An 11087-nucleotide genomic window follows, 5' to 3' on the forward strand; every position below is an offset into this window, starting at 1 on the left:
GCTGACCACCTGCTCCAAAGGCCGTGGCAGCTGAGAAGTACCCTCCTATCACTCATACTGCCCCCCACCCCCAGCTTCAGGCTCCCTCCTGTTCCTGACAACCTCGCCTTTGCTAATGGGCCCTAATGCCCCCACCAGCTGTTTGCCAAACCCACAGGACAGGGGTTGGGGCGCAGCAGAGTCCAGAAGTTGGACCCGGTCCTCACCACCCCATGCCCTCTCCTAGCCAGAGTGAGCTCCCTCCAGGAGGCCGGGGTCCGGTTGCTTCCCCTCCCCGCGCCTGCAAAAAGTGCCTCGTCACCGCTTCTGCCCGCCCCCGCCGGGCTGGGAAAACCGTGGGGTTAAGCAAGATTTGAGGACGTCAAGGCGCCTCCCAATGCAATTCTTCAGAAGCAGAACCATAGGGGATCTGAGGTCAGGGGTTACGGAAGGAGACAACCTGCGCTTGAACCAGAGGCACACCGCTGAGGTTGCCTGCAGGTTCCCGCAAGGCCAGGCCAAGGGGCGGGGCGGGGCGGGGCAGCATCTGCAGAGGAGGAGACGGGGTTGTATTTGTGGGGGGGCGTGGCTGGCGAGGGGCGGGGCACTTTTGCATATACAGCAGGCGGCGGGCCAATGGGCGGGGCCGGGGCGGGGCGCCGAGGGAGGGATGCTCCCCGCCCCCGGAACGGAATCCTCCGGGAGCCGAGCTGGCTCGCGCGCTCGCATCCCGCACCAGCCGCCGGCCCCGGCCCCGGCCCGCGTCAGACCGAGCCGCCGCCGCCGCCACAGCAGCAGCAGCACTCGGGAAGCCGGGCCCAACCGGGGCCGCGGGAGGCGGGGGGCGCCCGGGCCCTGGATGTCCCGCAGCGCGGCGGCCAGCGTGAGAAGGGCGGGCGAGGGGGGCTCGGGCCGGGGGCGGCGCCGCTGCTGATGTGGCGAAGGGTGGGAGGTGGCAGCAGCGCCCGGATGGAGAGAAGATGCCAAGGCTGGAGAAGGGTGGTCCTGGGTGGGGGTCCGGCGCAGGCAATCCCAAACCTGCCAGACTGGGGTTTCCAGCACAGGCCATCTCCGCGAAGGCCCGGGCAATAGAAATCCTGGCATACAGATTCCTCCCAAATCAAGGACAGGGCTACATAAATTCTAGGTACAACTCCCTCGGCAAGGTTTGGCGTTCGGGGTCCGGGACACAGTCCCCTTCATAAAGCTAAGGCCTTAACGCAGCCGATTCCAGACAAAATCAGTACTGTATCCTGCCAAAGGGTTTCTTCGAGCACAACAGCCCCTGGGCGAGGTCTTGAAGATGAGGTCCCTGGATAGCGCTGCCAAGGCCAAGGCTCTGGGGGGTGGGGGGTCGGTTTCCAAGTACTGTCTACTCCCAGGGGTCCTGGATCTGTCCCCCCAAGCCCTTGGGCGGTGTCGCAGGCAAATCCCCTTCTCTAAACAAGGTCCCCGTGTCTGGAACTCCACCCCAGCGTGAGTGAAATAATGAGAATTTCAGGCCCTTCCCCACCCCCACCTCCACCCATGCTTAGTCAGGGGTCTCAAGACATTGGTCTCCTAGGCCACCCCCTTTGTCCCTAGGGCTGCTCAGTTGTCTGAGAGAGGCCCCACCCGGAGACAAAGCTCAGCCTGCCTTTGCCAGACCTAGCCCCCCACCCCCAGACTCCGGGATCCAGCCTGGGCTGGGGGCGGCTCCCCAGGGACTCGGTGGAGACCTGTCCGCAGCTTCCGTGGTGCCCGGCGGCTTTGTGTGTGGCATGGGGGGGGGGGTGAGAAGTGTGACCTGGCGTTGGTGTGACTGTGGCTGTGTGTATGTGTATGCTTGTGTTGCAGCTGGCACGGACGAGGGCTGTGCATGGTTGTGGTTGGATGTGATGGCGTGTGTGTGTGTGTGTGTGTGTGTGTGTGTGTGTGTGTGTGCGCGCGCGCTCGAGCTGTTGTGAGGCTGTGAATGTGAATGACAGCTGCTCACCCTGCAGACTCCTCTACTTTTTAGGTTGTGTTTAAAGAGATGTATGTCTTTTGTAACCCTGTGTGCTCATGTGTGTGTGCGCGCGCCTTGGGACGTGTCAACATCTGTGTTGGGTTTGGGGCTGGACTTACGTGTGGCTGACTGAAGATGTGGGTGGAGCTGTGACTGTGACCCTGTGCCCTGTGTGGCCCAGCGTTGTGCTGGAGCCTGATGTCGTGTACACACACGGGCCGCATGGCGTTCAGTGCGGCTCTGGGTGTGTGGCTGCCGAGTTTGAAGTCACACTGCGCCCGGGCTTGTGGGGTGGTGGTGTGTGTGACTAGGGTTGTAGTCCTCTCTGGTCGGGGGAGGCACTACAGCCTCCTGTGTGTGACCTGAGTTGTGAACTTGACTTCTTATCTGACACTCTTGTCTGTTACGAGGGGTTAATTGTGTGGCTCAAGCTATGGATGGTGCCTGTATGCTCGGGGTATGTACGGGACTGGCTGCTGTTTCCTGTGCGTGTGTGTGTGTGACCCACTTCTCTGTGACCCCGGGTGGCAGCACTGGTGTCCAGGACTGTGAAAGTGTGTGTGTGCACGTGTCTGATTTGGTGGTGACGTTTGCACATGCCTCTGTCCAGGACCGAGTTTTCCCTGTAAGGCCAGGACTTGTGGTGCGGAGAGTTGAGGCGTGTGTGGAAAGTTTCTGTGGGCGAGACCTCGAGTGTTAGCGGGCTGTGACGTGGTGCACCTGTCCACGTGGGGCAGAGACTGATTCGAGGCCACACTCTTGCCTGTGTGACGTGAATCCTCGTGTGAGCGGGGGACACGGTATGGCTGTGTGGGGGACACCCACGTGGCAGATGGCAGGGCTCCGTGGGCACGAAGCTGAGTGTCTCCGTACACAGCTGTGTCTGGAATGTGTGAGGCTGCGGGCAGCCGTCCTGCCCCCCACCTTTGGCTGAGCGTGCGCTGTGTCTGTGATGCTCAGCGTCGTCATTATCGGTGGTGTGTGGCTGTGTGACGGGGGTTGTCACGGGGGAGTGTGTAGTGGATGTAATGACAAATGTGTGTCATTACATTATGTGACAGGCGTGTTGGTGTCACTGATACTGTTGGCGTTGAAATGCCCTTGTGCCAAGCTGTGTGTGCTGGGGTAGGTGGCGGTGGAGGGCGGAGCTTGTGCGAGCAGTGTGCCTCTGTCTGTGTAGGCGTGGGAGTCTACGCAGATGAGATTGTGTCACTGTGTGACCAAGTGGGTGACCACTCTGGATGTGTTTCTACGAGGGTGGGGCCCGAGGAGACACAGGATCACAAGGATGTTGGTCACCCTTGTGCGTGTGCCTGGCCCAGGCCCAGTGTGCAGAGCTGAGAAAATGAGTGCACAGGGTCAGTTGCAGGCGTGAGCAGCGGTCTGTGGTGGGCTGGACACACTGCGTGCACGTGGACAAATGGCCGGAGTCGAACTCTGTGTGCGGCACACAGCACGCGGCCAAATGTTTGGCGGCGTTTGTACCTTGTGACCTGATGTACGAACTGTCTCGGTGTCTGTGTGATAAAGTGTGCAAGTGTGCAGGGCTGTGACCAGGTGCGGAGGAAACTGTTGGATGTCAGGTGTGTGTGCGTGTGTGGACATGACGCTAGAGGGCAACGCCACTCACTCCACACACACACACACACACACACACACACACACACACACACACACGTGGGTACAGTGTCCCGAAACACACCTACTCCTTCCTGGGCCCTTAGAACCAGGTGGCTGGTCTCCCTGGTGACGGTTGCTATGGCTACTGGGGCTCTCACTCGGGAGGGAGCCTGAGATGGAGGGGTTGGCTGAGGTCCGGTGGGGGTGTGAACAGGGGACTGGATCCCCTCCTGAACAAACTTCTCATCCTCTCACTCCCTCCAGCAGGGCGGACCCCGGAGACCTGATCAGCGTTCGTCCCCAGCCCCGTGCGGGGCCTCGGGGCCCCCTGAAACCTTCAGGACGGAGGCAGGTGAGTGACCAGCCTGCCAAGGACGGGCTGCCTCGTACATGGGTCCCGGTCATGGCCAGCGTGGGCAGAGGAGCTGCGAGCCACTGTCAGGTGGCTTCATTGCACGCCCGGTGACCGTCCAAGCCCCCTCCGTCACAGACATACGCCCTAAACTCTCACCTCCAGACACAGCGGTCTCCCTCGAGCAGCGCTGTGTACAGGTTATGCTCTCACACATGCACACACCCAGACCATCAGGCAGCCGTACATTGACGGTTCAACGTGCACACACAGCTGCTCTCCAAACACTTGTCGAAATGCACTGACAAGCACACTTCCTAGTCACAGTAACAGACACATATGTGTGTGCATGCCTACAGACCCTCCCAGACACACAGAGGCAACCACAGCCACTCGCTCCACACCCATTCTGAGATACACACTCAAGAGACATACATGGCCAGATCTGATGCTGCAGGCCCATAACCCCAGCGACTGAGAGGGTCAGGCGTAAGGGTCAGGAGTTCAAGTCTGGCCTCAGCTTCAGAGCAAACTGGAGCCCAGCATGGATGGCATGGACCCAGCTGTAAAGCTGTAAGAGGCGGGTGCCTGCCTGTAACACCAACAGCCAGGAGGCAGAGGCAGGCAAGCAGGACTCGACTTCCTCATCAGCCTGCTCTACAGAGCAACTACTAGGCCAGCCAGAGATGTACAGTAAGACACTGGAAAAAGAAGAGAGCTGACAGCACGCCTGTGATCCCAGCACCGAGAGGCAGAGGCAGGCGGATCTCTGTGAGTTAGAGGCCAGCCTGATCTAGAAAGCCAGTCCAGGACAGCCAGGGCTACAGAGGAACACTGTCTTAAAACAACAACAGAAAAAAAGAAAAAGAAAGAAAGAAGAGGAAGAGGAGAAGCGGAAGAAGAGAATGATCCAGTTTATGGCCCCACTCAGCATGCTCTGACCCACAGGTCCAGGCAGCCGTGCCTCCTTTACCCCAGGCTGACTTCGAGCTCGCTCCTTGACCGAGGATGGCATGAACTGATAACTCTTGTGTCCACCTCTGCCTAGTGCTGGACCCGCAGGCACGAGACACCATGTCTGGTTTTTGTAGTGCTGGAGCTGGCTCTCGGGGCTTCCTCATGGTGGGCAAACAATTTATCACCTGAGTGGGGCTTCAGCCCTGATGGCTACGCTTCTGTAGACAGATGGCCTCACAGTGGCTGCCGTGATCCCCGAAGAGCCGAGTGCTTGAGAACATGCTCACCGATAGTACTCAGACAACAGCTACTCAGAAATCACAGCGGTGTCTGTGGTCTCACTCCAGATACACACACTCACGGACACAGATTTACAAACATACTCTCAGAGAATGACCTGGGAAAGTGCTGCTTTTGGTGTTTTTTGGGTTTTGGTTTTTCTAGACAGGGTCTCTCTGTATAGCCCTTGCTGTCCTGGAACTCACTCTGTAGACCAGACTGGCCACAAATTCCTAGATCCATCTGTCTGCCTCCCAAGTGCTGGGATTAAAGGCGGGCACCACCACTGCCCACCTCCTGCTTTTGGTTTTGAATGAGTGAGGTTTTTTTAAAAAATTACTTAATTTTATTTTATGAGTGTTGGTATGGCGGCATTGGGTCCCTTGGAACTGGAGTTCCAGCCAGCTGAGAGCTGCCATGTGGGCGCTGGGAATTGAACCCCGGTCCTTTGGAAAGGCAGACAGTGCTCTCAACCACCAAGCCATCTCTCCAGCCCCAAGTGAGTTTATTAAGTATAAAGCAGTCAAAAGTAAAACAAATATCGAGCAGCAGCAGAAGTGGGCGGCAAAACATCAAGCAGGCTCTTTCCGCATCCAGCGGACAGGACTGGAGTGGCCTGATGGAGAAAGCCAATGAGAACACCACAGGCCCCGCAAAGCCACGGGAAGCTCATTCCCAGCTCCCTCGTGGCTGCCGCCCACCTTAGAGATAACCGTCACAGCGCTCGCTCTCAGAGGCAGCAGCCCTGAAGGCCAGTGGTCACACCCTCGCGTAGAAACGCTGCTGCGGTAAAACGGGCACGGATGCAGCCCTCAGTCTATCCAAGGCAGTGTGCGCAGAAAACACGGGCTCTCAGAGACTGACTGAGAGCACGCACCAGAGCGTGTGCTCGGCCACTCAGACATGAATGCCCTTCAGCAAAAACCTGCAGAGTCGTGCTCACAGACAGCAAGCGCGGCTCACAGGCGCACGAGCTCTCCTCACAGGAGGGTCCTTCGTGCAGCCGCCTCCACACGCACACTCCCGCCAGCTGTTACGACCACACGACCCCCGAGGCCTTGCTTCATCTGCACTCAGAGGCCTGAACATGTGTTAAGTTCTCTGTCTCTCCCTCCCTCCCTCCGTCCCTCTCTCTCCTTTTTCCTTACACTAGGAGTTGACCTCTAGCTTTGCACTAGTCAAGTGCTCTGTCCTTGCCTCCGATCACCTTATATTGTCAACACCCCTAACCTTTAACCCCATGTCCTCAAACTCAGTGACCTGAGAGCCCTCTACCTAACCAGTGTCTGCCTGCTGGAGCTACTTACCCCACACCCGTCCATCTAGCAAGCCCTTAATGCTGTAACCTCGCTCCCGTAGCTTGCGACCACCATCTTTGATCCTTACCTCACTAGACGCGGCAGGCACCATGAACAAGTTACGGCAGAGCCTGCGGCGGAGGAAGCCGGCCTACGTGCCCGAGGCGTCGCGCCCGCACCAGTGGCATGCAGACGAGGATGCAGTGCGCAAGGGCACCTGCAGCTTCCCTGTGAGGGTGAGCGAGCACACGGGGGGGGGGGGGGTCCAGGTCACCGGCTGTGTGCACCTGCTGGTCCTGGGGCGCTGGACTGTGGGGCTGGCTGTGAAGGGCTGTGTGTGCGTTTGTTAAGGTCTTACCACCCTTGTGCAGCGAGCCTGGGACATAGCTTAGCAGGAGATGCTAGAGTCAATCCCCAGTGAGGGGTGGGGTGTGGCTCCGTGGTAGAGCCCCTGCCTAGACTCCCCCAGTGTGGGGCTGGGTGTGGCTCAGTGGTAGAGCACCTGCCTAGAACCCCCCAGTGAGGGGCTGGGGTGTGGCTCCGTGGTAGAGCCCCTGCCTAGACTCCCCCAGTGAGGGGCTGGGGTGTGGCTCAGTGGTAGAGCCCCTGCCTAGACTCCCCCAGTGAGGGGCTGGGGTGTGCTCAGTGGTCACCTGCCTAGAATCCCCCAGTGAGGGGCTGGGGGGTGGCTCAGTGGTAGAGCCCCTGCCTAGAACTCCCCAGTGAAGAGGGGCTGGGCTGTGGCTCATGGTACAGCTCATGGCTCTAGCCCCTGCCTAGAATCCCCCAGTGAGGGGCTGGGGTCGTGACCAAGTGGTAGAGCACTTGCCAAGGATCTCCCATTGAAGGTTGTGGGTGCGACTTGGTGCTAGAACCGTATGTAAGGTGTAGCATGTGTAAGGCCCTGGGTTCCATCCCCAGCATGAGGAAGGCAGGGTACGAGGACACAACCAAAACCTTAAAATTGCAACTCTGGGCAATGGAGCTTGGTGTCCCTGGAGATCCTGGGGGCTGCCATTGCACCTGTAGGGAAGGCTGATTTCCATTTGTCACTGTAGGAGGTAGAGTGAGCACTGATTTGTGCTGTGCTCTGTGTGTGTGCCTGTGTTTTCAGGTGTGCACATTAGGGCTTACAGCAATAGCCTTGGTGAGCAGTCCACCACCGAGCTACATTTCCAGTGCTGGCTTATGCCTTTCTGCCCGGTGTCAGGGTAGTATGGAGCTGCCTGTGGCCTACCTCGTGTCCTCAGGCACACACAAGTATGCTGGCCCTCCAGAGGCCAGGAGTGGTGTGTGAGGACCCAGTGATGGAGGCGGGACTCAGATCTCTGTAGATTCTTCTCAGCTGTGTATCTGGGCCCAGAGTGGGGGTCCCTACCTTATGGATTAATTGGAGGCGCACCTCTGATTGGCTGAGAGCTGCCACTACCGAATGTGGGCCTGCTCGGTGACGCTGGGAATGATTGATCACTCTGTTTATTTCATCTCCTCCCTTCCCCCACCCAAGTACCTGGGCCACGTGGAGGTGGAGGAGTCCCGAGGGATGCACGTTTGTGAGGATGCTGTGAAAAAGCTGAAGGCGGTGAGTGAGGAGCCGATGGTGGGGCGGGGTGGGCAGGAGCAGACTGAGGAAACCCCGCAATCCTGATCAGGCCCCTCTGTTCCCTGCCCCCCTCCCAGATGGGCCGGAAGTCCGTGAAATCTGTCCTGTGGGTGTCAGCCGACGGCCTCCGAGTGGTGGATGACAAGACCAAGGTAGGAGGCCTGAGCTCGGGGAGGAGAGAGGCTTCTCGCCCGCTCCCCGCCTTGGGAGATTTCTCCCGGGGGCACTTCCAGGCTCTGCCATGTGTGCCCGCATCAGCTTGGCTGACTGCACAGCCCTAATTCAGGAATGAGGGCCGTGGTTATTTGGGAGCTGCTCTAGAGAGTGGGTGGGTGGGTGAGTGGGAGAACTGGAGCAGCCACCCAGCGCCGATCCCAGCCACCCCCTCACCAACTGGGAAACCCTGCGCACCAGAGTCACCCCTCCGGGCCCCCGTTGCCTCATCCAAAAAAGAAAAAAAAGAGAGAGAGAGAGAGAGAGACTGGTAACAGACCCTCTATCATCACACCCCAAGGTTTGTGTGTGTGAACTGTTTGCACTAGGGCTGCAAGGTTGTGAGTTCAGATTCCCTGAAGCCCATGGTAGTGCTGCTGTGTCCCGCCGGTAACCCTGCCTCAGAGGGCAGAGCCAGAGCTGCAGAGCAGGCAGGCTAGCAAGCCCAGCCCCGCCAGCGAGCTCTGGCTTGGACGGAGAGACCCTGACTCCCGATGAAGACGGAGGGCGCCTGAGGAAGCTCAGCCTCCGCCCTCCATAGGCAGTGTGCGTGCACAGTGTGCCCACAGACACCGAGGAGAAGGCGGGGCACCTCTGAAGGAGCATGTGTGTTGTGGTTCAGGTGTGTGATTCTAGCCTTGGGGAAGTGAGGGCAGGATTACAAATCCAAGGCTAGGCTGGGCTTCATGCTGACCAAAAAAAAAAAAAAAAAAAAAAAGCTTGGCACATCAACAAATGTGTGTTGTCATATGTTTTGGGGTCTTGGTTTTATGAGACAAGAGTCTGTGGCATAGCCCTGGCTGGCCTTGGGTCTTGGTTTTATGAGACAAGAGTCTGGCATAGCCCTGGCTGGCCTTGGGTCTTGGTTTTATAGAGACAGAGTCTGGCATAGCCCTGGCTGGCCTTGGGTCTTGGTTTTATAGAGACAGAGTCTGGCATAGCCCTGGCTGTTTTTGCCAAGGATGGTCTCGAACTGCTGTCCTTTTGCCCAAGCACTGGGATTACAGGCACTGAGCGCCATGGCTGGCTCACGCAGTGTGTCTATAGGACACAGCCTAGGGTCTCCTGTACACTAGGCAGTCGAGTACCACTTGAACACATCCGTCTCAGTTTGGGATTTATTGCCGTGGAGAGACACCGTGACCACGGCAGCGCTTGGAAAGGCAAACATTTAATTGGAGCTGGCTCACACTTCCAGAGGTTTAGTCCATTATGTCAAGGCGGGGAGCATGGCAGGGTACTGGCATACACGGGGCTGGAGAAGGAGCTGAGAGCTCTGCCTCTTGATCACCAGGCAGCAGAAGGAGACTGTGTGCCACACTGGGTGAAGCTTGATCGTAGGAGACCTCAAAGCCCGCCCCCACACTGGCACACTTCCTTCAACAAGACCACACCCCTAAGAGTGCCCCTCCCTGTGGGCCACGCACTCAGATGCAGAGTCTGTGGGGCCGTTCCTATTCACACCGCCACAACACCCCAGCCCTGTTTTGTGTTTAGACAAGCGCATCGGGATCCAGGGTCTGAGTCTTTTTCTGAGGCAGGGGAGTTGAGGGCACTAGTAGCAGGGTGTTGTGGGCGCTTGACAAACAGCTCTGTCACTGAGCCATCACGTGAGCCCCAGGCACTGGAAATCTGTGTGTTCCCCTTTGCCTTCTCTGACTCCAGACACTAACACACACACACAGCATCGCCCAGTCCATGCTGGGGGTGCTAAGTTACCTTTGCACAGGCCGTTCCTTTGCCTGAATGCTGTTCCCTGCCTCCTTGCCTAGCTAATCCTTCCTTCAGAAACTTTGCTTGGGGCGGGCTTAGGTGCCAGTTCCTGGCTTCTACAGGCCCTGAGTCCTCGTCCTTACAGCCTGGCTGTGCCTCTAGGCGGTCTCTTCCATGTCAGGTGGCTCATGACCTAGGGCAGGCATGACAGCGGGGTCAGAGTTGATCACATCCTGAATGCAGGCCGGAGAGGTGCTCTAACTGCCTCCTCCACCCTTCCCAGGACCTGCTGGTAGACCAGACCATTGAGAAGGTCTCCTTCTGTGCCCCTGACCGCAACCTGGACAAGGCTTTCTCCTACATATGCCGTGACGGCACCACACGCCGCTGGATCTGCCACTGCTTCCTGGCACTCAAGGACTCCGTGAGTACCTCAAGTAGCTGGGCGCTCTCCCTCATCTGCGTGTCTTCTCATCTCCAGAAGGAAGTGTGTGCAGGTGATGGTGGTACAGCAGTCGGGAGGCAGAGGCAGGCAGACCTCCAAGTCCCAGGCCAGCCTGGTCCACAGAGTGAGTGCCAGGACAGCCAGGGCTACACAGAGAAACCCTGTCTCAGAAAACCGAAACCAAACATTGTTTCTCATCACCCTCTTATCGGTATTAGTAGTGCGTGTAAGCCTGATTGTATGTACGTGCACCATGTGCCCGCAGCTCCCTGTAGAGGCCAGAAGAGGGCATTAGATCTGCAGTCACAGAGTTGTGAGCGGCCTCATGTGGGTGCTGGGAACTGAACCTGGGTCTGCAGCAAGAGCAGGCAGTGCTCCTAACCACTGAGCCATCTCTCTGGCTCTTCTAGGCCTCGAACTTTTGGTCTTCCTGTCTGCCTCCCGAAAGTTAGGCTTACAGAAGGCATTCAGCCCCAAGCTCAGAGCTCCACAGATGGTTGCTTATGCTTCTGCTGTACTGTGTGGTCAAGACAGATGGTTCTCTGCCTCAGCAGGCCCCCTTCCTGCCTTCTCAACTGATGTCTTTGTCCTTCTTTCCTTCCTTCCTTCCTTCCTTCCTTCCTTCCTTCCTTCCTTCCTTC

At 58.1% G+C, this 11087-nt stretch overlaps 1 protein-coding gene across 2 annotated transcripts in view; it reads left to right on the plus strand.

The window, feature by feature from the left end:
- Positions 1 to 792: 792 nt before the first annotated feature.
- The window catches only part of Numbl (NUMB like endocytic adaptor protein), a 21783-nt gene continuing 11488 nt past the window's right edge, over positions 793 to 11087 (plus strand). Inside the window, exons 1-6 of one of the 2 annotated variants that reach the window (XM_055595007.1) lie at positions 793 to 862; positions 3854 to 3938; positions 6569 to 6708; positions 7980 to 8054; positions 8153 to 8227; positions 10285 to 10425. In XM_055595007.1, coding sequence (XP_055450982.1) covers positions 839 to 862; positions 3854 to 3938; positions 6569 to 6708; positions 7980 to 8054; positions 8153 to 8227; positions 10285 to 10425 — 540 coding nt within the window. In that variant the 5' untranslated portion in view covers positions 793 to 838. Of the gene's footprint in view, positions 863 to 3853; positions 3939 to 6533; positions 6709 to 7979; positions 8055 to 8152; positions 8228 to 10284; positions 10426 to 11087 lie in introns of those variants that run through there. The other variant, XM_055595008.1, reaches the window with a different exon arrangement.

This window comes from Psammomys obesus, unplaced genomic scaffold, assembly GCF_907164565.1.
Source record: "Psammomys obesus unplaced genomic scaffold, mPsaObe1.curated_primary_1811, whole genome shotgun sequence".
NCBI classification, from domain to species: Eukaryota; Metazoa; Chordata; class Mammalia; order Rodentia; family Muridae; genus Psammomys; species Psammomys obesus.